Source organism: Syngnathus typhle, linkage group LG12 (genome assembly GCF_033458585.1).
Source record: "Syngnathus typhle isolate RoL2023-S1 ecotype Sweden linkage group LG12, RoL_Styp_1.0, whole genome shotgun sequence".
Classification (NCBI taxonomy): domain Eukaryota; kingdom Metazoa; phylum Chordata; class Actinopteri; order Syngnathiformes; family Syngnathidae; genus Syngnathus; species Syngnathus typhle.
The window spans coordinates 5,856,951-5,884,795 of NC_083749.1; the positions used below are offsets into that span (position 1 = coordinate 5,856,951).

At 41.7% G+C, this 27,845-nt stretch overlaps 2 protein-coding genes across 3 annotated transcripts in view; one reads left to right on the top strand and one right to left on the bottom strand.

Moving 5' to 3' along the window:
* nnt (nicotinamide nucleotide transhydrogenase) overlaps positions 1 to 27,845 on the top strand; it is a 59,468-nt gene that overhangs the window by 20,402 nt on the left and 11,221 nt on the right. Inside the window, exons 22-23 of one of the 2 annotated variants that reach the window (XR_009716320.1) lie at positions 17,174 to 17,256; positions 17,350 to 17,538. The exons of the other annotated variant lie outside the window; for it this stretch is intronic. The gene's annotated coding sequence lies outside the window, so the exon portion shown is untranslated. The remainder of the gene's footprint in view (positions 1 to 17,173; positions 17,257 to 17,349; positions 17,539 to 27,845) is intronic. 2 annotated transcript variants of the gene reach the window in all.
* On the bottom strand, positions 15,632 to 27,300 carry fgf10a (fibroblast growth factor 10a). Its single transcript, XM_061292801.1, has 3 exons — positions 26,126 to 27,300; positions 17,780 to 17,883; positions 15,632 to 16,311 (listed from the first exon to the last, which is right to left on the bottom strand). Exons 1-3 carry the CDS (start codon positions 26,517 to 26,519, stop codon positions 16,111 to 16,113), a joined length of 699 nt encoding a protein of 232 aa, XP_061148785.1. The 5' UTR covers positions 26,520 to 27,300; the 3' UTR covers positions 15,632 to 16,110.

Genomic DNA, 27,845 nt, shown 5'->3' on the forward strand with positions numbered 1-27,845 from the left:
AGCCAGATGCGTCCCTACACGATGCTCTTCTGTATTTACTATATTGTGCGTCCCTTTTGGCCTATAACATCTTTTAGGCTATACCGACTCTATTTTCGCCTTTAAAATGAATTCAAATACAATTGTTATATAATATAGTTTTAATATAATATATGCAATCCCACAAAAATCTCATTTGTTGACCTCAGTGTCTAAAGGCTTGCTTTTGTGAACGTTGCAATACCAAATACATTTTTAAAAATTAATCGAGTAATCGGAAAAACAAATCGATTTTCCAATTGTATTCCCTTTGTATTTTGATAATCGAGTTAGCGTTTAGAGTTATTTTTTTAAACTAAAGATTGTCTGATTTCAAACTATGAAAAGTCATAATTCTCAAATTTCTCTTGTCCTTTATGAAAGCAGACTGATTTATATTTTGCAAGCTCGACAGCATTTTAATGTCAAATCGGACTAAATATACCAGAAGTCATTTTTGGGTGAAAAATTTCAAGCCCCTACATTACTCAAAATAAATATATATACAAAATAAAATGAATTGAAATTAAATAATTAATTAACCATACATCCATGACACCAAATACTTATTAGCTTTGGTTCAGAATGAGCACAAAAAAAAATCAATTCCCATTTGTTCTAATATTATCCATCAAATGTCAGAACAAGTTGGAATAACAGCAAAATCCCTGATTAATGTCAATAAAATCACATTTGATAACTATCGTAAGACTTCCTGAATGTGGGTTGCTGCTCACGATGTTGATGGCGGCACAGGTGGAAGCTTGAAAGTACCGAGATGCCCACATACTCAGTCCGTCCTTATCAGTCAGGTGTGGCCGCCGCGCAAACAAGCTCTTGTTGTGGTTGCGTGCGCGTTTCAACTTCATGTCTAAGGGACGGACAATAGATATGTCGTGCCACTAAAGCCCATTCTTTCTTGATGGAATTTTCTGGAGCACAACAAAAGACTGTGTGTCAACAACATGCCAAGAGTTATGTTCTTAGCATGGTGCACATTCAAGTTTTGGAGAGATTTCTCTTCGACTTTAGGCGCTAGGGGAAGCCCTCGTTATTCGTGTGACGATGTGATGAGTCAGCCATCGGAATGGCAATAAAAGCAAATTTAGAAAGCTTTTTGTGAAACTGATGTTTTTTTGGTAGAGAGGCCACACACTAGAGTTTGGGGCTTCTGCCAAGAGAACACTCCAGAATAGCAACTATTCATAAATTGGCGGCTCTTCTCTTTCGACGTCAGCGTGAGATGTTCCTCAGCTGCTCCAAAGGGAGCGCGAGGTCATTGTGGAAATGTGCGTAGTGATGATGCACAAGTTGCAAAAACAGCAAAGTTTCAAATCGACCTTTACGCAACCACTTGGAAATGAAATAGGAACTATTCTGTAATCACAGAGATGAGCAAAACAATATGATGATCACCTCCCCCAAACCAGAAAGTACCAAGAAAGGAAATGCCCAAATTTGGCCTGATTGCCGCCATGTTTGATCCCCGTGCAGGTGTATGGACTCAAGTGTCCAAAGACTGTAACCGTTGTGTAGCTCGAACAATTCATGATGTCGGAGTGACCAAAAAAAAAAAAGCGGCCACTCATGCACTGTCCTTTCGTGCGTCAATAAAAGAATAATAATAAACAACACTTGACGTCAGATAATAAGTGTGTGTTGTTGCCGTGACGACGCAAGCAATAATGAAGTCATTGAATGGAAGCCTGAGAGCAGCTTTGTAGGATTTTATCATCAATATTGATATAATCTCAAACTAAACAGCAACGCTTTTTGGGTCAAGGCTCCCCTTAGAGTGGAGAAATTATTCTTTATGGACGCCCTCAAATGAAAGCGACAATAAAATAAGAGCCATGAGCAATAAAGAAAATATCCCCAAAATAACTTGATTAAAATACTACACAGCTTCATGTCGAAATTAAATACTTTTTCTGTTTTCAGAAATAAAATGCTAGCTAAGCCTTTTGACAATAAATAAATAAATAAATAAATAAATAAATAAATAAATAAATAAATAAATAAATAAATAAATAAATAAATAAATAAATAAATAAATAAAAGTATCAGAGATTAGAATTGGTCCAAAGCTAACGTAGGGAGCGGTAATATGTTCATTTTATTTTATTTGCGAATTAGTCGCCATATGTACTGTGGATATAAAAAGTTTACACACCCCTACTCGAATGTGAGCTCTTTGTGATGTAAAAAAAAAAATAGACAAAGGCAAATCATTGCAAAACTTTCTCCATCCTTAATGTGACTTATAAACTGTACAAACAATAGGAATAAAAAGATTTATTATCGTGTGGACCGCCAAGCTTCAGCACGAGGGTCCCCAGACCCCAGTTTGAAACCCGCTGCTCTTGAGCCATCGCTAACTTTCCTGACTCGTAAGTGCATTAGTTCGTGTTATCTTCATGTCAACAGTCCCTCTCAAATATTTACAAGAGCCTGGCGGGGAGGCGTCCAAGCCAACGGCGGGATGATTCACCCTTTTGTTAACACAGTCGCCGCCCTCACATCCAAAAGTAACTCGGTACCACTCGGAAACATCCACACGAGTAGAGCAGCTAAAGTGTCTCGAAACAATGTTTGCTCAACACGACTTGGCCGAGGAGTCGCTTGTACTGAGAGATGATCGCACTTGCAATTTTATTCACATACCAGAGAATTTTCCCAAACACATTTGGACACCAGAAATCGGGATAACAAATGAGATGGCGACGATTTGATTGAATCAAATGAATAGCAATTGGGAACAGATATTCAAAGTGGAGATCACATATACTAGCGTAATCCTACAAACTGGTAGACGGGAGTTTATTTACTCGACTGCAGATAAGCGGAGGGATAATGATAGGGAGCATCCCTTTATTTTTGGCATAATATTAAACATCGTCAGCAGCATGTTTATGTCGAGTTAGAGTGGAGTTTATAATAAAAAACGAAAATTATGGTGAAATCCAGAGAGGGGCTGAGGATCAAAAGAGGCTGAAGAAAAAAACGCGTTTTCATCCATATGAGGAACTAGTCATGTGCCTCGATGAGTGCTGCTGATTTGGTTAGCAACGCGGTTCAAAATAATCTTATATTAAAATGTATTATGTTATGTATGAACCACTACCACATTTCTAGAAATGCAGAATACTCAAGTATATTTTCAGAAATAGGCAGAAATTTCCCTTTAATTTAACTCAAAAATGCATTTTTCATAATATACCTCCTGGGAGTAAAAAACTGGCTGATGTTTGTAGAACAAAATCAACTTGGAATCATTTTATTGCCATCTGATCCCAAAAATAATAATGTTAAAAAAATCGATGTCACTTGCTGTCTTAATTTAACACGTTTGAATTATTCCCTGTGAAATTCGAAATAATACGCAAGTTAATGAATACCGTGAAACATTTTTAAAAAATTGGGAGCACTTGATCTTGGTAACAAGTAGGTTTTTGACGTTCTTAATAAACTGAAAGATCACCCAGAGCGACCACCTACCCGTCAGTTAGCGTTATTGTACGTTTTACATGACTCGTACATCAAAATGTCTCTTTACGCAAATATAGACTCTTTTGCAGATTTACGACTTTCACATGGCAACAATCATAAACCTTGGAAAAAATGGCCGCTATTCAAGGCTCGAGTAGATTTGAGAGCCGTTGATGTTGTATAATGAGCGAAACAGCTAGATAACTTTTTATTTTCGGGAATAAAATTGCCCATTAAATGCAACATCAAAGCGACGACGGGGGAGGTCCGCCGTGTCTGATTGGAAATGTCTAAGGTTGCTGTGCTGGTATGTGTGTGTGTTTCATCGTGGTAAATATGTGTTTGAAGGTACGCTTGTGTACGCATGTTTTGGTCAAGGTAGGAAGGAGCGTGTGAGTCATCGTGCGTACAGCTGTGCTCCAGATGAAGGAGGCCACCTGCCCCGCTTTTTTACTCCGTTTTCCTGTCGACATCCAAACAACAATCAGTTGGGGCAACACGCACATTTAGACACGCTTATTCGATACGTCGACAGATACAATTTAGAGTTCGACCTCAATTTTCAGGAAGAATGCGCCTCTGTCCCAGCACAGAAATGGGTACTGTAAGAGTATCCTTATATATTTGTTATTTGACAACTCTATAATTTGAAATTCCTCATCCGAGTTCAACATAGTTCCTCGGCACCAAAATATCCCAGGGGGGCGCCAAGTCAATATTTTTATATTAGACTTGGCGTGTAGTTCCTGGAACTAAGAGGTTGGTATGTTCTGCCAAAGGCTCCTGTACTTGTCCAAAGTATGACCTCCGTTGAACTCTCTCTCTCGTCGAATAAATTTTGCCGAAATGCTGAATTTATAAATACAGTAATCCCCCCAGCATACTGAATTATTTCAGAATTTTTTAGGGTACAGCTTCTAACTCTATTTTATTCTGCCTCTCGGTTATTTTGAGTGTAATTCTACTGCCAACCACTAGATGGAGACACACCACTGTGTCCGATCTGTGAATGAAAAAGAAGAATAAAAAAGTATTTCAACTCAGATTAGTTTTTGACACTGATTTTATATAATAATGGACTCACAATGCAATTTACTGTCATCTTCAGTCACGGTGGTCGTGGCTTGGACCGCGACTGACAAAGCGTGTGTGTGTGTGTGTGTGTGTGTGTGTGTGTGAAACCAATCTGAAACTATTTGGCCTGTTTTTTATTACCACTTTTGTTTATATCATCGCCACAACCTGGGCAATGACTTGACATGTGACTTTACTTTCCATCATCTCATGTGTGTTTCAATTGAATCCAAACGTATAAATCTAAATCAGGTCAGTCTGAAAAATTATAAAATTGCTTCACCACAATTAATTTTACACTCTGGCAACAAACATTTTAAATGTGAGAATAATCGCAGATGATTTCACCATGACATTAAAATTTGGGTAAAATATCTAAAGAAAAAAAGAAAAAGGACATTAACTATAAATAGCATGTTTGTGTTTATGCCCGTTCTCCATTTGGGTGTCTAAACATTCCAGTCAGAAACCTCCCATCTGTAATCAGGCCGCTCTTCTGTAATAATAATACTCCTCGACTGGTCAAACGGTGGGAAGAAGGACCACCGAGCGGGAGGATGGCGGGACACTCCAGTGATCTTCTGCCCGTGTGTACTGTTTCTTCTCTCTCCTCAAAGTCTTGATTGACTTGAGTGGGTGAGACGGACCAATTTGTTCCCCCGGCGTCTAAAATTACAAGCCCGTCTACTCACATGTGCCGGATTCCTTACTTGCCATCAGTGAGCGAAAAAAAATCAGCATTGTTTGCTCGGTTCTTTACGTGAGGTCTTCTCCACGTATTTACTGACAACGAGCCATAAAAAGTGAAACTCAGATCCACGCGCGTTCCCGACCAGCACCTGTTTCGGGTGCTTTGTCTTTTCCTGGAGGCAAATGAGCCCAAACATACATGAAATTCTTTAGTGCGTGCGGTTTGGCTTTTTAGGAGAGCGAGTTCTGCTTGCTCGGCATGTAATGATACACACGCTGGATAACCAGATGGAATAATATTGGCCCGCTGCTCTGAAAGGTGTGTTAATGTTGGCCCCGTTACAACCTGGAGACAGAAAGCAGATATTTATAGAGTGGCTTTTCCATATGGCTTTTTTCTGTATTCAAATGTCCGTTCTGCTTTGGTGTGGCGGTCTTGTGGCCTGGCGCTCTCCTGCAGTTCCGATCATTCTGTTATTACGACTCATTCTTTGGATGGACACTGCGGCTTTGCTTTGCCAGTGTGAACATTATTCCATCCATTGCAAGCTGAGGATTCTGTGGTGAGGTGTGAGGACTCGAACTTCTGTGTGTGTGTGTGTTTGCACATTGAATCTTTTCAATCGTTAAAAAAAAAAAGGAAATGTTCCATCTGTAGATGCCAGGCTGTTTTTTAAAAAAAAAAGAAAATAAACTATGAAGATTAGGTTTAAAAGGGGAAGTAAGGTCATCCATCTATGGAGATCCAAGTATGGAGATCAGGTTTAAAAGGGGAAGTAAGGCCAGCCATCCATCCATCCATCCATCCATCCATCCATCCATCCATCCTTCTGCCATGTTTCCCTTTCATCACACAAGACAAACATCTCCTTGACACACTTTCTCTGTCACTTGATCTTCATTTGTCCATCTGCTCCTTTCCTCTTCTTTCGGACACCTGCTCTCTGTCAACCGGTGGCTCGCTTGCACTTGCCAGACTTTATTTGCTTGCCTCACTGTCAGGAGGTGAACATCTACAATGTGCAGCTGATCTACAATTAGCACTGTTGGTGGAGGTCTTTTCTCCAGTGTGATTATTCTACTGACCTATTGACCTGTGTGTGGGCGTGGCAACAACCTCATTCCATGGGTGCATCATGGAGTCAATGCCACAAGAGAAGTTTGCAGTCTGCAGTTCTGGCTGTCTGGTTTCAATCATTGTGAGAGACGCTCTGCTGTTGACACTGATCATCTGAGCGGCGCGGTGCTTCAGAGACACATTGCGTCCAGAGAGCCTATCCCAAGACCGCATGTATCGTGTCATTAGTGATTCAAGACGACGTCCACCGAGATGCCTTCAAAACAGCTGTTGAGTGCGCTCTTTGTCTTTTCCTCCGCCAAACGCGCATGGGAGGCATCGATCGATGGCCTTTTGTTGATTAGTTAGCAGAATAACAAAATAACACTTGATTAGGACAGTTTGGATTCCACCAAGATTTTTGATGTGGCTCTTAAAGCGTGTAATGCAATTTTACAGCAATAGAAATTGCGTTGTTGTAACAATAACAAAAGACAGAGTCGGATGATTGTCGTCATCTTAGTCCCACTTGTGTCTTCCTTTTCCGTCAAGGTCCGATGGAAGCAAAGATGTTCCGTGTTGTCGGAAATGAATCGATGGACGTCTGACGTGGAAACGCTCGTCTTTTTGTCTCTCCGTCGTCGTTCCGTTTTAGTAGGTCAACATGTTCTGCATCCACATTAATTGTTGTCCGTATCACGCAAGCATCTGTGACTCATTAGACGTGTTTGCCTGAACGTGAGGCCAGTTTCCCCTTTTTGTCGGGTTAGCTCAACGCCGCGCCACGATTTTGAGAAGATGCTTCTCGTTTGTTGTTTGTATCTGTTAAGAAGCATTTCCAGAACACTTGTGTTTGTTTGTCTGGAATGGTCGCTACTTCCCTTGAATGGCGTATGACGTCATCACATTTGTTGGAAATGTCGGACAAGGCGGCGAGACCTTTGCTTCATACTCCTGTCAAGTAAACTAGCTTGAGACTAACTCGGAATGAAACGCTTTGTCAAATATCCGCATCAACCTTGAGAGAAAAAAAAGAATGGAGTTCCCCCGCTTGGTCTTCACAACAACAACATGGAAAGAGAACGCCGCATTAAACAAAGCTGTGAAAGGTTAACGTCGGATTTATCTGTCAAGCACATTGCTCGGGTTCAAACAAGAACTAGGAGATCCCCTTCCGTCACTAGGAAAACTCCAAGGGTGACTTCTTTGGCATCTGCCATCTTTTCTGACACTGTTTTTGCCAGAATGTCTACGAGAAAATACTCTACCTCATAGCATGTCAATATGTCAGAAACTATTTAGATTTATATTTTTTTGGCGGGCTCCATTGCTTTACATTTCTAACTCTTTAATCACAATCTCGCTGCAAAGAATTATCACATTGTCAGACACGTTATCACCATGAATGGATTGACTCACACAGTAGCTGTTTGATATTCTAAATTCATTGGTCTTCCTCCCTTTAGCATAGCCGCTAAGTCCTTCTTCCTAACACCCAATTATTTTAACCATGCGGGAGAGTTTTTAAGCCAAGGTAAGAAAAATCTGGACGGTGCAGTACATCTGGCAATGAGACTTGCGCTTGTTAAGCGCAAGTAAGGGGAGAGCCAGGAGGATGACAGTTTATGGACGTAATGTTGGCAGAGCAAAACCAGCAAGACAGCAAAGTATGTAGAACTCAATAGACCATTGATACAACGTGAGATAATAACTCAGAATCCATCTCGGACTTCTTCTAGAAATCCTTATGTAGTCAAATCTATTTTTATATATTGCCTGAATAAACAACGGGATTTTTTCTTTCCCATTGAGCAGCAATTGTACAAGGTCTTCTGATTAATGGAGTGATGGGCATTTTACCCAACGTTGGAAATGATATTCCAAGAAAAAACAATAATTTTTCCTTCATCCTTCAACATGGCAGTTTCAGAAATTCTGAAATGATGCTTATTGCAAAAATGTAGCTCTCCAACATAATTCCCAATAGGACAAATAAAGCCTGCAATTGGACGCTTCCCAACAAACATCAGAGATAAGAAAATTGAGGAGTCTGTTTCCTGTGTCTTAACTCGGCTTGTTTTCTATCCAAATAACCAGCAGCACTGCATTTAGGGACGGTTTCGAAAGTGATCCAATAGGCCGCCTGGGATACCAGATACAATCGTTCACACAGATGATAACTTAATTCTATCCAAAATAACATCATCCAGCAGCTGGAGACTCAAAAGCACTGCTGGAGGTCTCCAGTCGAGTTTAGTTTTGAGCTAAATCATGCGCAGAAGTGTCCTGAAGGTATTGATGAGGATTGGGCAAGGGCCATGACGAATGGTGTGGAAAAACAAATGCGCTGGTGGTTTAACAAAACAAGAGACATTCTGTAATTAGGCAACAAATCCTGCTGATGTTCATGTTTCTGTTATGGACCTAGTCAGAGGTTCTCAACAAACACACGTCGGCTATTTTCTTTTAGCTACTGCTTAGAAACTTGCAAATTTCAGTTCCCGCTATAGATTTTCTTTAGTGTTGAGATCTGGAGACCGACTCGAGAACTCTATGACTTTAATGTTCTTCTTGAGCCTCTCATTTGTCGCCATGTTGGAAGACCCATCTTCAGTGTTGTTGCTGAGGAAAGCAGATTTTCATCCAGGATTTTACAGTACATAGTTCCGTTCTTTGGACCGTCAATTTTGTGAAGTGTCGACACAGTTAGCAGAGATGCGTGAGAATGATAAAAACCTGAAACTTTTTTTTTTTTTTCTTACAGCTGTTTGATAATAAGGACTTTTTCGCTGCCATGTGATTGTAGTTTCGAATTATGATTACATTTTTAAATTGTTTGCCACAAGTGTGTCCCGTATGACCCTGGGTGGGGAATTGAAAGTACTGCGAATAAATAGATGAAATAAATGTGTTTCAGACCGTCGTCATCGCTATTATCTGACGGCTGGAGTCGGGGACGTGGGGGCCAGAAGCTGTTTATTGCTTTCATATGGGGCCAGCAGATGTTTCACATTTTCAGGGGAAGATTTTTTCATTGTAGTATGAAGGGCGATCTTACCTTGAGACCTCACCACGTTGCCTCCTATCTGATAACAAGGTGTGAAAAATTGATAAAGATTTCATTTTTAAGTTTCTGCACTCCTAGTTTTTGAAAGTTATTGAGTCATAAAAATGAGTCAGTGAATAATATATAGGATCAAGCCAAACCGAATCGGAGTTATGTGCAGCCTCAATTGCTCTGGGTTTCCCTAAATGATTGCGAAATTAGTCTTGGAGTTTATTTCTATCCATGGATTATAATTTCATTTGAAATTATTTGTGTCAATCAGTCTGACTATTAAGAAAATATACACTATGTATTTATTGGGGTTGAGGTCACGGGGTCTAAAATGTATCCAATTACAGCACAGTGGTGGCAGCATCATGCTTTGCTCTTATTGATGCTCTTTGCTCAACTTAACCTTATCTTGGGTTATAAATACTAGTTACAAATAAATGAAAGAAAGAAAAACACATAGAAAAACATCTGCAGTTCATCAGGGCAGGTGTTTGCTGACTCCCTGGTTAATTCTGAACACAGCCATATGGCCAGTTGTTAGAGGGTGTGCACAATTATGCAATCTTTGACTTCACTTCTTGCACAGTTTCATTTGTTTGAATCGATTTATACCTCGCATTAATGATGAAAATGAGCTCACCACACAAATATGAAGCATTTGAACAGGGGTGTGTAAACTTTTTATAACCACTGTGCGGGGTTAGGGTTAAACTAACACTGCATCAAATCGTGCAGTGTTTTTATTAACGCATTTTAATAGGGCAAATCTGGTCATTGTGTACCTTGTAGGTGTCATGCTGACAATGCGGCAAATTTACCGACCTTGTGTGCCATCGTCTCGTTTTGGAGGGTGAGCTCATGTTGGCTCACAGCAAAGACGTTTAACTGGATTTAAATCATCCCGAAAACAGCTTTGGAGGTACGAACGTACAATTAAGAAAGGACTCGGAGGGGAGTTACATTCTCCGTTTGACACTTTGCAACGTGAAAATCTGCACAAATCTATAGCAGATGGTCCAAACATTCATAGCAGCTTGTATCCCCCTCATCACCACCCTTTTTTAACCTCGGAATATCTTGAAGTATTTTTTTTAATAGTATATAAATTACACAAGCATGTTTTTTTTCATAATCCAGTCTGGGTTGCGTCATACAGTTTTTTTTTTTTGTAATACATTTTGTACACCTGCACAAAAGTTGTATTCGAAAATACAGTGATCCCTCGCTACTTCGCCTTTCGTTTATCGCCGCTTCACTACTTCGCGGATTTTTTTTTTCCAAATTAAAAAACAATTTAAAAGTCAAAATAAAACTTCTAGATTGAGGAGACGTGTCTAACCTTTAGGATAATGTAGTGTTGCTCCAAATGTTCCTTTACATTCCTTTAGAAGTCCGTTTTCGCATGTTAGCACGATCGTGAATTAGCATTGACCATACTTGGTGGTTTTTGGAACCAATTATCCGCGATAAACGAGGGATTACTGTATAACCATTATAACAAAGTAAAATAACAAACATGGGAAAAGATAGAATTTTTGTGTTACATCACTGTTTTTTTTTTTTCTTAGAACAGTCGATCAATCGAGCGTATCCCGTAATCCGATCCCTTCAAGTATCCATCCCAGCATATTTAATTAAACCATGAAAAGAAACGGTTAATGCCTCGTCCGTCCCGATGGGCAGCCAATAAATGAGTCTCTATTTAATCCCACGTCAGGCCTTAATGCCGCGCATGTTGCCCCTGCTGTCAGGCGCTCCGCTGATCAAGGACTAATAGAGGCTTTCTGCTTCCAACAGACCCGATGTCTCGACCTCAATCACGCCGGCCGAGTGGGAGGCAAGCGAGCCAAGCAAAACAACAAATATGTTTTCATTTGAACGGCAGGCGTATTTCTCCCGAGAGTGCCGAGGGGGGGAATGGGTGGGGTTGATGTATGGAAGAGGTGAGGAAAGGAGGAAGAGGAGGGGAGGGATCCAAGCGGAAAAGAGCCAGATATGAGAGATGAAGGGTGGACAGGAGAGGAGACTCATTTGGAAATTTGGCTGCAGCTCTGGAAAATGTTTAATAGGTTTATCAAAGCCCATGAGAAAATATTAGTTCAAAATGACTGTTTATATGTTTTTTTTTCTTCTTTTGCGTGTGTAGCTAAAGCAGGATCGACACATAAGCACGCCAACAATCAGGTTGAATTTGAGTAGAGTGGACCTCCGTTTGACACCGGAGGATTTATCGGGATTTTTTTTTTTTGGCGTAAGGTCGTTTAGGGAAAATGAAGCCTCGTATTTCTTTCATGAAGTAGTTGTTGTATTTTTGTCTCCTCTACATGCAACTGTTGGTTTAGAATGTTAAAGAAAGAGCCCACTGTTGAAAAATACCACAACTAATTCATGAAACAAATTCGAAGCTTCATTTGCCATCTCTATATTAAAGCCCGATTACCAGCTGTCTCAAAAAGACTGATTCTGAGATTAGAGCTGCCAAATGATGAATCAACAATAATCGAATACCAAAATAATCAACAACTAATCGAGTTATCCTGTATGTGTAACGATTCTCTCAAATCATTCACCGCCATGAAAATGACAATGAGATGGCTTTGTAACCGCGGTATAGTGAATAGTCAAACTTTTTCTTCTTCTTTGGATTATTCGGTAGTCTGGCGACCTTGTGCCACCACCCTGCCCACCACAGGTTACTCCTAGTACTGCAACTGCAGGTCTGTATTGTGTCGAAATGAGTATATCTCATGTGCAGAGTAGCTTACATATTAAAAGAGTTGAAGATGTAGAAAAAAAAATGAGATGCAGCGAACTGGAAGTGGAGCGCCGCTGTCACATGGACTCTCCAGCTTTTGGATTTATGGTTTTCTTTCCTTTCCTTTTAGCCACCTCTCCTCACCTTTCCAGCACCCCCCCCACCCCCGAATCGATAAACAGAACGTCGACTCAGCGGCGGCCAAGTCAAATGTTTGTGCCACCTGTTGCAGGAAACTTGAAGCTCTCGGGATATGTGAAGATGGAGAGTTCTAAGGCTCTGCTCCAGGCCCAGACTGAAAATGTTAATGAAGTTAAGATAAACCGATCTGAGTAACAGCGAATATTCCGAACATACGGCGAGCGATGACAAGAGTTGCAATTCTGTTTTGCGTGGTTGTGATAAATGGAGCAATGAGCGTGACGCATTGAGCTTCCACGCCGTAATTACTTGCCTGCATAATGATTGTGCATGTTGGCTACCCGAAGAGCCAAAAGCTCCAAAACAAACACGACAAGCAGCCACGGCACATAATTGCCTGTTAAAAAAACACTGAGGTGAGCAAACAGTTAGCTCCACCACTAACATTTACGACACGTTGCTCAAAGTGGACAAAAAGACTTGAGGGGTTGTCTTTGGGGCAGGATAACTAGTGATTCAAGTCCTGGTCCTTCCAGGAACTCCCTTGGTCTGCTTCCAACAAATGCCCCCAAAGCCTCTTTGGATTGCCCCCCCCCCACGCCCCACCCCACCTCCCAGCCCTAAAGCCTGGCAAGTTCTTTAATCGCCCCGTCTTGCTCTCAAACATCCCCCCCCCCCCACCTCACCCTTTGGCATCAAGTCCACACTGCTGCCCCCTCAACTAATATTTACCTTCCCCATACTCACTTTCTTTACCGTGCCCCCAGCTCGAATGTAAAAATCCCCCAGGACTGTGGTTCAATCAGTACATAAACCTCCAAACCGCAAATCTCAACCACTCTTTTCTTTTACGATTTTTAATGGAAGAAACTGTTTGTATGGACATACTGTCGCGGTAGCTCCAAGTTAGGACGCAATCCATTATGAAGCAAACAAGCTTTCCATTGCGCTCATCCATTTTGCATTCGTCCATTTTTAGCAGTGCAAGAAGTCATTTTTCACAAAAATCACTTACATTTTTAATATTATTTTTGATTTTTGATATTTTTTCATGCATATCAAATTAGGCCTACGCACGTTGTAGTATAGGAAAGTATAAGACCCAGTAAGTGCAACTAATTATTGATTCAGGGAGAGGTGATAAAAAGGTGAGGAGAGGAGTCTGCCATCTAGTGGTGACTGGCGATATTACAACTTAAAATGACAGTCGACCTCTGCATATTTTCTTTTTCTTTTTTATAATTTGAATTCCCCCAATTTCTTGTGCATTCATTTTAATCATATTTTTGAAGAATTATTTGTGTTTGTTAAATAAAACCTTAACCAAAATACTCAAATTATTAGTAAATAATGACTCCCAAGAAAGTGCTTCGGTAATGTTGGAAGGTCCTCTTTGCGTACCTGTCTTCCTTTCAGTAGGAAGTCAAATATTCACAGCTGCCCCTGTGGTCAGGCATTGCGGCCTGGACGGCAAACAGAGGAGCCACAAATGCGTAAGGCCGCCCGCCGGTGTACGACACAGGCCCGATAGATGTCGATGCAGTCAAAACAGAAACCGCATCCCCGAGCCTCGCCGCATGCCTCGACAAACCAAACTGTGACCAAACACAACCCGAGCAGTACGCCGCAAAACTGACATTGGCAGGGAACTTCCAGAAACATCTCCAGAGTGGAAACACGAGGGAAGACGGGCCGATTCAAAAGTCAGTGAGGAACATCTGCGTCGAATAAATGTGGAAAGCCGGGCCTTGTTGTGTGTTACGCTTAAATGCAAGACCACAGAAAGTCATTTTGCTGTCGCAATAAAAGATCCAAAAGAGCCGCACGTGGCAGAGGATGCAGCATTTTGACATCCCTAAAAAAATAAATTAAAAAAATACATTTATTTATTTATTCAAGTTAATGATTGACTAGGGAGATTTCCAACTTTCCAATTTCTAACCTTGAAATCCATTAGTAAAAGTAACAACGCCAACTAGTGGCCTGGCATGCACATTACAGGCTCTCCAATCTCCCAATTTTTTTGCAGCAAAACATTTCGTCATGTAACCCTAACCTATTAATGTGTACCTTGGCTTCGGACTGCTCGCCCTTGAACTTTATGATGGCGGGAAAGGGGGTGTGGGTGGCTCGCTGTCTTGAACACATTTCAGAGTAATTGTACTTGATATGTCGTTTATGGAACACCCAAGTAATCATGTAAACAAAGAGCCGCTTTCCTCGTGGGGATAAAAGGAAATTCGAAGCGCCCCTCTCTGATGCATCTTTCTTAACTCACGTTCGGACGTGAGCAATCGATGCTTGAGCACACCAGCGGAGTCCTTTTGAGACGTCTACAAAACATAAAATAGAGACAAAAGAGAGAGGAAGGTGAATAATAACCTCGCTTCAGGTCTGATTGCTCAAAATTTGTCCGTGGCTCACCAAAGCATGGCAGGAATCAGCGAGGAAGGGGTGGGGAGGAAAAAAACAAAACAAAGTGTGAACTGTGAGAGAAATTGCAGAACCCAGACAAGGAACCGCACGAGACGGACGGCTTGAAGAACTTGACAGAAGATTAAGAAAACATGACATCACCGTTAATTAGAATCAGGTGATAAACAAGAGGGTGATATTTACGTTACGCCATATGCCCTGCTGTCTCCAGGGGAGGGGGGTGGGGCGGTGTCTCGGCAACAGGTTTCAGACAAGTAAGGTCAAGGAGGAGGCTTTTTCCCAGCTGCTGGACCACACTGATGCACACGCACATGTGCGCTACAACTGCTCGTGTGTGTGTGTGTGTGCAGATTTGTTAGAAAATTCAAATTTAGTAGGGAATTAGTATATGCACAGGATGCCACAACTTCATCTATCTTAGACTTTTTCTATGCATAGGTACGTGCTGCTGTTTTGGTTAGCAAATGCTTTCTTTAGTGTCTGTGTGTTATTTTACACTTGGATTTTTTTTAGCAAGCAACTCTCCCTTAGGGAGTTGATGTTTTGCAGATCTGATTTTGCCACAATTTCCAAATAATATTAATTTAAGATATCCATAACGCATGATCAGGATTTTGGAATTGATCACTGATCATTGCATTTGAAAAAAAAAAACGATCACCGATCTGATCAGAAGATGTAATTTTATTGGCCCATAAATAGCAAAAAATTGCATTTAAATTGTAAATCATAATAGTGAAACGTTAAATTGATTCTGTTTGCTCCAAGGTCTTACTTTGCTGTTCTGATCAATGACGTCATTGATCAATCGGTAAATTGTGATATTACAACCAATTTTGCCTAAAATGCGCATGTTGAGGTTGCCCAAAATAATAATAATAAAGTCACAGTAATACAAAGGACTCAATGCAAGTTAAGGACAAATATATTTATATATTTATTCAGGTTTAAAATGAATAGTATTCCAAAAAAGAAAAGCATAAATGGTTTTTAAAAAGACATTCAATTGTCTTTTTAGCATGTATTTGTTTTTTTCTGTTAAATATTACACAAAATAAATAAATTCCCACTTTTGATAGAGTTTGATTTGTTTGGTTCGCTGCTCTCTCAACCGCTCCCTCATCATCTTTTCCTCCATCAAGTCGCTGATCACATTATTTATTATTCCCATATTTCCTACTGTGCCAGCGTGCTTTTATAAGTTAGACCAAAAAAAAAAATTATATACATTGTATAGCAATATTCTTTAAAAAATAGAAGTGTCCTCATCCAACAGATGCGGAATGTCTTTAAGTTCCCCTCCTTGTTGCTCCTCGCGATACAAATTGGTCTTCCAAAAAAAAAAAAAAGTCCTCCAGATGCTCAGCAGTCTGCAGATTAAAACTCATCCCGTCATCGGGGATGCACCACAATAGGCAAGAAGTGAGTGGTTGTGTTTTTCCTCCTGGTCTTCTTGCCCCTCACGGCTTTGCCGTTGGCGTTGAGTCCCACAAACATGTGCTTCCTTTTGTTGCGCCACTCCGCCGAGGCGTACGTGTTGTACTTGTTCTCCTCGATGCGCTCGATCAGGCGACAGTCTGGCCCATAATCCCTCTGTGGAAGAAGAGAGGCACAAGTATTATTATTTATAATTATATATTTATTTTGTTGATTTTTTTTTGTACTCTGATAAGAGCAACTATGTTTTATTGTTACATAATATCGACTTATCCATATTGGACGAATCAGACATTGCTCATGCAACCATGCTGAGGTCCTAATTTAGTGTGTTAATCCAGCAAAAAGAATGAATCAATGATTTCATTGGATGCCTCCCGGATAAAGAAGTCAGTGTTGCGGAGCCATCGAGTGTAATCAAATGCCTGCCCTTCAGGCCCTTGCGCCGGTGCGGCTTGTGTTGCAGCAGAGCGCGGGACCACGTCATGGGAATTCGGTTCTGGGGGTGGGGGTACAACAGAATGCTTCTTTCTATTCTAGCGGGTGTCATTTCATCTGTGCCGCCGCCGCCGCTCCGTAGAGACATGCTGAGAGTTGCCTTTTTACACTGAGGGAGGGAGAATGAGCGGAGGAGACAAGAGATGAAACGTTCTATGTCCCCCCCCGCTCCCTCAAAGGAGCTGGGAAGAATAGAAAGGGTGGAGGATTGTGTTTCCTGTGAATGGAGAGAACTCACATTGACTAACTTTACTTCCTGTCGCTGGTCCATTGGGAAAAAAAAAATCACCAGCTTGGGTTGACACTACACTAGGCCATAATATTGGATGCACCACCACACCAGGAAAATCTAAAAAGATATTTTTATCTTAAATAGGAAGTCAACCCAATTTTTTTCGTAAGAATATATTCTGTGCAACCTATCTAATCCAAACACAGTGTTCTGATTAATATGAATAATACTTTTTTAAAATGTACACGTTTCTTATTCGCTTCCTGTTTTATTTTGAAATTATTACAGGAAAGTCAGTGATGCTCATTTTATTTTGAAAGGTGAAGTGATGCTTGTGGAAAAGAAAGTGGTCACACCTGAGATGAGCACAGGTAATAAATGGTCTTACTCCCATACAACCTGTCAATGTTTTAAGATATGTCCACAATGTTTAAAGTAACCACCTGCTCGCTACCTTTCTGCAGTGTTGCATGAGCTGCTGGAGACTTTGCCAAAATTTGACTCTCAATTGCACAATGAAGACTTCCAAGCATGCTTACTTTATTAGCGGCGTTGTCGCTAACACACCTGTCACAAGACAAACTGAATTCCAAATAACTGATGAGAAAATGGAGGCAGAATTCCTCATCATTCCATCACAACTTGGATTTAAGGTAATTTTCTTATTTTTTATTTTTGCTGATATTTTTGAGGAATTATCTGTGGGCATCAAATTGTCTGCTGATTTTGGTATGAATTTAACATTTTTACAAGGCAATTTGACCGTTTTTTTTATTCATTGAGGATTTGTTATTTTGCTGTCAATGTGACCTATATTTTCTGTGTTGACCTCCGTTTAGCTTCTTTAAAATTATGATAATTTTGAAACCAAAATCTAAAAGGCTATCAACTCACCGCGCCGTACAGCTCGCCCTTCTTGCTGATGGCCAGATAGTAGTTACTGCTGAGGCCTCTGATGGCCACAACTCCCACGTCCACCGACTTGATCTCCAGAATACCTGACGGACAGAGAGGGCACCTCAGATTGGACATTTTCACAAAAAGACAACAAAAAGCGAGACTTTGAGATTAAATAGATAAGTTATGCGGATTTTATTCATCAAGTGGACCTTGACCCATACTTTATCTTGTAGTTATGAGGAAAACACAGCGACATGACTTGCTGTTTGTACGTAGTAACGCAAATCATCCGAACTTTCCGTATGCCGTCTTGGTCTCATGACGCATTGCTTGGGCTAATACATTTTTTATTTATAACGAGTCGGGTACGAACAATCTATTTAGCACAGCGTGTCCTTGCGTGGATGTAACTTGAACAGTCGAGCACTTGTGCCGCATGCTCCATGTGTTTACCCCTGTGAGGAACTGTGTGTGTTGAGATATGCTTGAGCTGATCATTTGCTCCGTGATGCTCGGATTGTTGTCTTTACTTGTGCTACTTTAGTTTCTATGCGTGTGTGCATGACCCAAATACTACTGCTTGAAATATTTTGCTCTCCAAGGAGCACGCTCTTGACCAACAGCAGCATAGTAGGCCTAAGTGTTCATTATTTTGTATTTATGGTAAGCCAGTGTAACATTAGAGACTTTATATTAAATATAATATTATATTTATATTATATAATATTTAAATTGTGGTTATCTATAGGAAAATAAAATGACATTAAATGATTAAAAAACATCTTCACTTAAAATTCGGGTAGAAATTGTCCCCAAGTAAAAGTTTACAAAACAAGCAATAGATTTTTTTTTTTTTTTTTAATACAGCTATAGCTGTCACTATTGAATATTCTTAGAATCGTTTATTCTACCGATTAATTGATAAAGGTTGTACTCTCCAAACTTTTCGAAACTGCGGAGATTTGCACATTTCTCGTTTTGAAAGATAATTTGTTTTCATAAATGACCACAAATTGCGAGGCTGACAGGATTTGGACAATTGTAAAGTAAAAAATGGCTCTTAATGATTACTCGATTAGTTGATAATAGTTGTCGATTTAATGTACTTGTCGATTCATTGAATAATTTTGACAGCTCTAAATGGAACTGAACAGTATTTAGACAATGCTTGTCGCATGCCACCAAAATGCCAAATATCTTGCATTATATTTCTGTCTTAAAACAAGTTGTACTGCTATTCCACAAAATGTTGGATAAACCTACAGTCGGACCTCAAGCGGCCTCTTGCCCCCTACTCATTCGTCGCTTTGCTCTGGGACTGAGGTGTAAGCCAGGGGGGAAAAAAAATAAAAAATCCCTCTTCTGTTTGTTTTTCTGGCCAAGGGAGCGCATGTAGGCAGGCAAGCACACCAACGGGCCAAAAAGAAGCGCTCCGGCTGCCAGGCTAGCAAGAGGTCATAGCGTGCGTATCGCTTTTCAAGCCTGAACCAATTATTGCTTTAAGCAGTGGGCAGCGGCCCGCTCATCCTCAAATCGGTTACACCATGCCATAAAACTAGCGGGGCTTTCAGAGGATTAGCTTGGAGGGGCGACTTTGCAGGAAGAGATTGGTGGAGGAAAAACAAAAATATTGTGTGACTCAATGCTAATTATATGGGCATACAAATACTGAATTTAATTGAATGATCCAAGAAAATGTTATTTTTGAAAACATCTTTGCAATGATGTAATACATCCCAGCGTCATTTTTTTTTTTTGCGTGGCGCTTAAGCTCCGTCAAAAGATTTCACAGGGTAGATCAGTTTATTGTCTTGATTCTATTTTTAGCTTTCCCAGAAACTGAATGAACACGCCAAGCAAAATGTAATCGAGTGAACTGGATGTCACTATGGTCTATTGTGGTTTCTTTCTACTCCTCCATTTTCAGACATAATTTGTATCTTCTAGTCTCAGGATGATTTGTGATGGCAACAAGTTCATAAATTCCATTCTGAATTTTTAGGAAAAAATATGCCCCCCCCCCCCCCCCCCATCCATGTTCATGCTTTCCTACATATGTTTCATAGTATCTAAAGTATTAACTGGGCTGTTGGTGGGAAGAGCACATATGTAAACTATTATTCTGGCTAGTTTGAGTTAAACATAGTCCCCAAAGCATCTTGACATCAGTCCAATCTTTATATTCCCATCAATATATCTTTTTTTGTTGAACGTGGTGTCGGCTTGCAACGGCGAGACCATTCGTCAAAATGACGTGGCAAAAAAAGGTGAGGCGCCAAAGACCGCTCCACCTGTTCAAACCACATCGCCGACTTTATTTGTTGTGATTTTTGAGAGGACCTAACCAGCCTTATAAAATACAAAAATTTTAATAGAATGCAAATGTATTTATTTTTTTCTGTGTTTAAAATTCCCCGATCAGCACCTTGCTTTTTCGACACATACTCGTTCATGCGGTTTTATTTCTGAAAGGGGCCGTGAACTTCCCTCCATGTGTCCTCTGGATCCCGGCCCGGCGACTTAATCATCTGTGTTTTAAAAGCTAAGAAGAAGCACAAATAACTTAAGGTTCAACTAATAGAAAAAGCATTGCAAGACATCTTCCATTAAATACACACTGCTTGCTACCATAAAAAGGAGCTGGAGGCTTCGTTTTGGAACCAACCCGCCGACCACATCAAATATGTGACATGAGCTTAGATTTAGTGGCTGAGTCATGGTTATTTATTTTTTCATTGGACATGTTTTTCTGTTGATATGACACAATTACTCAAGTATCCAAATTCACAGTTAATGTAAAGGTTGAAAAGCAGAATTGTGATTGTTTCAAGTCTGCAAAGCGGGTCATAATGTCGGCGTTATCGGTTCATTTCTAATTTCATAATTAGTTGCAGTCGTGAGCTTTTGGTTTGATTAATACGAAGACCATGGTGTGCTTAGTCCGGTACTTTTTAATTCGACAAAATCATAAATCGGAGACACCAAGTTTCTCACGTCAAACTCTCTTATTATCTTGGGGGCAACTTTGTCAAGAATCGAAAACATTCCTATCTTTATCTGCTGTTTTGGGTACAATCAAGCAACAGCAAGTGAGTGAGATTTGTTGGAATGCAAATCTCATTTCAGCTAAACAATGCCGTGCCAGATACACCTCATAAAAATTACACATGCAATGCAAAAAATCCCCCCCAACCCAAAAGTTGGAGTCCGACGTACTACAGTCAATTGATTTTATGTTGACGATTGTTTTCCATACCAACTGTTATTTAATATGACACGCAATGTGTTGCATAAATCACTGTTACCCCATTCAATTGTTTTCTGTCTTTCCCATGTCTGGTGTGATTCTGCGGCAAGTAAAGAAAAGCAAACTCCAAAACCGCGCCAAACATAATCATGCGGCAAAAGTTGTTTGTTTGAAATTCAAGCGGTTGCCGGTCAAAGGCAGTTAGTAGTCTTGCAAAAGTCTTGCTAGTTATGTCACATTTTAAAAGCAACTGGGAGGTACCCAGAATAAATTTGAGGTTCTGTTAAAAGCGAATTGATAGAGAAGTGAGCGGGTGCAAGTTTAAAAAAAAAAAAAAAAAGTGACCGCTAGAGGTATTGCCATTCCTATACCAGCGTTGACTTTGTAACATGATAAAGTGCCAAAGCTGCCAGTTTCTGTCAAAACATTTCACAGGCCTTCCACGGCAAGAGTTATGTTTTTAGCTAATGTGCTGTGACGGTCATCTGCATTTCACACATTTTTCATTCACCCTTCAAGCGCCTGTTGCGGTAAGAGGTGTTGGCACTAAGCTTCCAGCTGTCGAAATCTGCTCATTTGACGCCGCAAAATTTAACCAACCGGCTCTGGTTATACCTTTCCACACATGTTTATATTATTTTCAGCCAAAAAAAAAAATGCATTTCACCAATCCTCACTGCCCTGATGAAATTAGCTTAAGCCTTGGGTAACTTGAACAACAAACTTTTCGACATTATCTGGAGCACAGGTTCAAACCTAAGGCGCGGGGGGCCAGATACGGCCCGCCACATCCATTTATGCGGGCCGCAAAAGCAAATGCATCCAAAATTTCAAATTGTCTTCACTTCGCCCCTAGATTAAACTCATGACAATTTAATTCCCAAATCCTTAAAGATGAACGAGTGCCACCCTGAAAAATGCGCCATTTTTTAGCTCTGGCTAAACTGCCATTGCTTTAGCATGGATGCTAATCGATGAGGGTCTCCCATTACTCAGCTTGCAGCTAACATAACGCTCTCCCGGGCCACGTTTTTCACTTTAGAATGTAAATATATTGACTCAAATACAAAATTGCCATGTAAGAAGTCGTTAATTAAACACAAAGAGCGTAAGATGCAAGACAGGTTAATTAACTAGCATTCCTAGCCGCTGTGTTTTCACGGGCCGGTTGTCCAGATGCTTCCCCGGACTTAATTCGGAGCCCTCAGCGCTAACTTTGATGACTCCATTAAGAGCCTCACTTTCATGCAGGCTATATGAGGCGGGGGGCGTTCCGACGGCGAGGGAATGTCGGAAAGTGGGAAGCACATGGTGTCTGTATGGCGGGGGCCCTGGATGTTATCCATCACAGATGCTGTTCTTGGCCTCCCACTGCTTTACTGGCCATTAATTGTGCCGCTTCACATACTCCACTTTGTAACGCCACAATGACACTTTCGGTGTTACTCTCGGAGAGACAGACGGGAAGGACTACAAATATGAATGACAGCCAGGCCTGATTTTGTTATAATCCTTAGCAGGATTAATGTCATATAAAAAGTAAAAATGAATTTTACAACTGCGACTATGCGTGCAGGCGTTGTACAAATTGCAAATTGTGTCTTCCAACACACAACCACGCGATATCTCTGCGGTTATCTTTGCCCTTTGGTTGCCAAACTGGATGATTTGTTTTTCTGACAAGTGGACATTTTTTGGACCGTCAAGGCTTTGCGGTGACGGGCCAGGAATCCGAACGGGCGGTGTTTATAAATCAACTCAACGGGACTGTAAAAACATGAGGAAAGAGAACCTGCACACGCTACTGTGTTCCGAAATCCAACTCTCTGTGAAATATGCCATCACAGTCCTTAAAAACTGATTGAAGATGGTTTTTTTGGCTTAATATTACGAGTGTCTCCTCCCAATCGTGTCTGTTTACATTATGATGATAGTCTGCAAGAATCCTGAGCGGAATATAAACAATAAAAAGGCTTCCCACCAACTCCACATTCTTTGGCATAATAAACTTCTGATGCCTCGGCTTGTTTTTCTGATGCTTGTCCTCGGCACCTCGGAAATGTGTCTTTTTTTAATTTTCTTTTTTTTTTTTATTCTGTCCGCAGCGTTCAAAGCCTCGTTCTAAATGAGCCCCAACATCTTTAACAAGAGCACCTCCTCTCCTTAACAACTAAGTAAACAAGAGGGTTAATAAATCAAATTTGCTGACACACAAGCATTTTATTCATATTAAGCATACCGACTCCAACTATTTCAAAGCCATCCTTCATTTGAAGCCAAGTCGCCGCTTGTTGATTGGAGTAAAACCACACAACAGTCTTATTGATGATCAGTATTGTGTAGCCATTTTTTTTTTTTTTTGTTCAGAGCATATTAAATGGTGATTGTTTGGCGGGTTCCAGTAAAAGAGCTCATGAATTCGGAGTGGCATAATTTGATCCAGACTTGAAGCTCTGCTTCAAAACAAGTACAATACGCTTTGAACGCCGTTTCATTTGCTCTGCAAAATCCGTCGGATCATGTAAATGAAGAATTGTTTTGGGTTTATAGTTGAAGAAATCAACTCATAGAATTCTTTGATTCTTTTTTTGTGGCGGCCATTCCAAGTCTCTCAGCACTCAATTAACCCGACTAATGTGCTCGGCAACCTCTAACGTAAAAATAAATATACTCCTTGTTAGTTCCAGAGCAGCGAAATGGAGCAAATATACGAGGAAGCGTCGCAGGTAGTTTAGCTTTAATGTATGTTGCCGAACACAGCTGAATGTAATTGTTGACTTTGGCAGCTTTCGCATCACTCGGATGCTTTCAGTATTTTCCGAGTCCCATGCGTGACGTTTAATTTACTGAGCGAGGGAGTCCATGAAGATGTCAAAGTAACTTTGAAGCCAAAGCAAGGCTGACACTAACCTCTGCCGCGTCCCATAGCTCCTCATAAGTCTTTTTTATGGGCCACACCGATCCGTTTTTCCCACGAGAACCCTAAACGCTCGTCAAGCGAAGAGGGACCGGCGTTGTAACACAATAGGGGCTCATTTCGAGAAGAAGTTAGATCACGTAGGACGATCAAGAATTGATTTTTATTGTCGTCCGCTCGAGCGCTCTGAATAATCAAAGTGATGCAACACGTGGAGTCATTTAGACGCCAACAAATCTTCCTGACTATGGGTCACAAGGTAAGGGTCAAGGGGGGGGGGCACAGTGGTGTAATTAGCATAGAGGTGGAAAAAACATCCCCCTATATGGGAACATGAGTTTTTGAAATTTCAATTACTTCCCCTTAATTTTCTACCTTTTGTGAAATCGCTTGACCACGCATTTCGGGTACTTACTGCTTTTAGCTGTGACAACATGATTAGGGAGAAAAAAAAAAAAAATCCAACCTCTGAGGGAGATTCATGACCCTCGAGCCGGACTTGAAACGTCTTCATCACCTCTGACACCATCTAATGACGGCCATTTGCCAGTCGACCCTCCTGAGCATGACCAGAGCTTGATAACCGCGCGGCAACTCCAAATAAGAGCTCGGCCTCGGCTCAACACCTGAGATGCCGTGTGTGAAAACTGGCCTCGCCAGCCATGTGGTTTTAATGAGCGCAAATCGGATTCAAAAGAACACATTTTTGCATTTACATGCCTGCTTTTGAAGCTCTCGGCACCGGCGGCCCGCAATATACATTTATACATGAATGTATCTTTCCCCCACCCCTAAACAATCTAATTGACAACCTAGTCCAGATGTGCACACATGTCAAGAAAAGGTCATCACGGCCATGTCGGCGTGCTCGCTCAAAATATTGCGGTGTATTTTTTTATTTATTTTTTTAAGGCGGCCATTTTTGTTTGTATTGATGCTAAATAGCTGGAGGTGGTGCATTAGCGTAAACATACATGCAAGCTTGCACGCAGATGTGAGCACATGTCAAAGCGTGATTCATCCCGTGGAGATCCCCCTCCCTCCCTCCTCCCCCCCGATCGTCAAATCATTCCCACTTGTAGAACGTGAGGTTACCACGTTGCTGCGATAAGATGTGATTTATTTTCTGCTTTTCTATCTGGCTGGAAAACAAACCGCATGATGGATTTGGGCCTGGAATACCGTGACCTGACGCTCTTATGGCATCACTGATGTGTGTGTGTGTTTGTGTTTGTGTGTGTGCGGCTGCAGGCAAGAGGAGGGAGGGAGGGAGGGAAAAGACGCTAATTGAAATTCCTTCAGCCATGTCTGGCAGGACTTGGTGTCTGAGTGACACCAGTCCAGGCCCCAATAAAAAGTCCCCTTTGCCATATGGAGGCCATGTGCAAGACTGGTCCGCGTGTATTTGCAAGCGTGTGGACATGCGTGTGCGCGCTCAGCAGGAGAAGCTCGAAGACGCATTAATTGAACCCCCCCACCCAACCCACCCCGCCACGTGTTTGAAAGCGTGTGACTAATATGAAGATCTCAACTAGATTTGGACACCCTCAGACTTTTTTGTGCCGCTACTACAACTGTGGCTACAATTTCGAATCTTCATAGCTGCAGCTGGTCCATTCCGAGTTAAGTGGAGTTGTGGTCTGTCTGGGGAATAAAAACGGAGCACGTGCTCGGGGAGCCCGCTCCATCCCCCGCATTCCTGCACAGTCACACATGATGTAAAACGATCTGCTATTAGAAGAAGCGTTTCGCCACATCACGTTACGTTTAACTTAAAATCGGGAGGTCGGGCATGCCTTTCTGAAATGTTATTCCGATTCATTATTGGCTGAGTAATTGTGTTTTAATGCACTTTTATCTTGATGCGCATCACTGACAACATCTTGACTTGATGGCGGGAAGGAAGTGCTACTATAGCTGCCGGGGGAGGGGGGGGGGCAATCAATGGCTCTCATTAATGAAGTGATGATAGCTGTGTTTAAAGTGTTTCCTCCAAGATAGATGACTTCCTTTTGGGTCATTTAGTTTTTAAATTGGATCCAGCGGATTGCCCTGTTGCCTTTCTGGCTTACTGCTTTTATTTGTAACCCAACTAGGGTGGCATCTTTTGCAGCGTGGAAGGTCGAATCCAGTTTTTTTTCAAAGCTGCCGAGTCGATGAAATGCGAGCGACTTACTGTAAGGGTCGTCCTCGCTTTTGGTGCCGTTGACTTTCCCTTTCTTGTCAATGCGGAGGAAGAACTTCTGGTAGGAGAAGAGTTTCCGCCGCCGCACGTCTCCCTGCAGGTGGTTGTAGCTGCTGCGCACGTGGCGCCCCACCACGGCGGCAGAAGATGACAGGTTGGTCGCCCGTGGCAACCTGGCCGAGGACGCGTGCAGAGGCGCCGGCGAGGATGACGGGCTCGCTCCTCCGGCATGATGGCTTTGGTTAGAACTCGACAGGGGCGAGGAGGAGGACAGTCCGAGGAGGAGAAGGAAGACGAGGGAAACGAGATGCGGCGGTGTTGCGCTTCGGGGACGGGAGGAGAGCCAGGCGACCGGTGCACCTTGTGTCACTGTCCATCTACACATGGTAGTGGAGCTGGAGGAGCTGTGGAGGTGCTCAGGGGCTGGCGCATGCTGAGCAGGGGGCAGGGAGAGAGGGTACAAGAGCGGGAGAAGCCCCCCTCCCGTGCTTACAAACCTCTTTCGGAGGCGCCCGGGACCTCGTTTAAATCTCTCCAAGCTGCGTGGACCAAAAATGTCCGACTCTGTTTATTCCTCAGGAGCTCTTCGGGAATGTCTCAACATCCATAAGTCAAATCATGCACTGCCTGAATGACCCGAGGGGGGTGGTTGGGGGGGCTTCTCCGTCTTCCCCTCCCGATGCACTTGGAAAAAAAATCCTGAAAATATCAAACTCTCGTCCACACACGTGGTACGCTCTCCTCTAGTCCTCAACCATGGAGTCAAATGATGCTCAACTTCTTCTGTATAACAAACATTTGGAAAAAAAAAAAGTCTCTTGTTGAATGTCCACCAAAATTCCAAACAAAGTAAAAGCAGGGGAAAAAAAAGAATCCACACGTCTTCACGAAGTGACTCGAGTGCTTCTCTCGCACTCTTTGAGCGCTCCGAGCAGTGCGTTGCTACTCTTCTGTAACTCCCTCTCTTTTTTTGCCACCCCCCCTCCCTCTCTCTCTCTCTCTCTCTCGCTCTCACGGTCTTGCTCGCTTGCTCTCTATCAGCTGTGCGGACTTGAGCCCGGTCTCCGCTTTCACCTTATTTATCTGCTGCCCCCCCAGGATGTCATCTCTTAGTGTGATTGGATTTCTACGGAGACTACGATGCTTTGAAGAACTTTGTGCATTTGTGTATCTGAGTGTGCGCGTGTGTGTCTGTGTGTGTGTTGGGGGGGTTGTGACACACCCCTCTTTCCCGCCCCCTGGTTTTACTCTCCTCCCCTCGCTGCAAGCTGAGCATGAAGGGAAGAAAGTCTTTCCCCAATTTTTTGACTAGAACCATTAAAATTGCTTCAGGTGGAATTTTGTATCATTTTTAATTTTTGCTCCAACCTCTAAAAACCAAACAAGAGTGGTTGCCCCTCCCAGACTCTGAGCTTATGTCAAGTTGCTCTCATCTCAGATACAATCTCTCAATTTCTTTCTCTGGATGATCAGGAGCTTGAAATGTCAAGATAAACATCTGCCCGAGGGGCTTCCAACAACGTTTTAAAAAATCCAGGTGTTCTTTGGGCTTTCTTTAATTTCCTTTTCACATTGTCAGACAATCTCCCTTTCTTCTCATCTTTAAAGTGTAGAAGATCAATCTTGCTGTTTTTTCGCCTTCTCTGCGTCCTCCGTTCATAATCCATCATTTCGTTAGTCCGTCTGCTGTTTTTAATGTTTGTTCTGACAT

Coding starts and splice junctions, on each gene's coding strand:
- fgf10a (XM_061292801.1), bottom strand. CDS start 26,519: ATGTGTAGATGGACAGTGACACAAGGTGCACCGGTCGCCTGGCTCTCC. Junction 17,884..26,125: donor AAGCGAGGACGACCCTTACA/GTAAGTCGCTCG, acceptor TCTGTCCGTCAG/GTATTCTGGAGATCAAGTCG. Junction 16,312..17,779: donor AGGGCGAGCTGTACGGCGCG/GTGAGTTGATAG, acceptor CTTCTTCCACAG/AGGGATTATGGGCCAGACTG.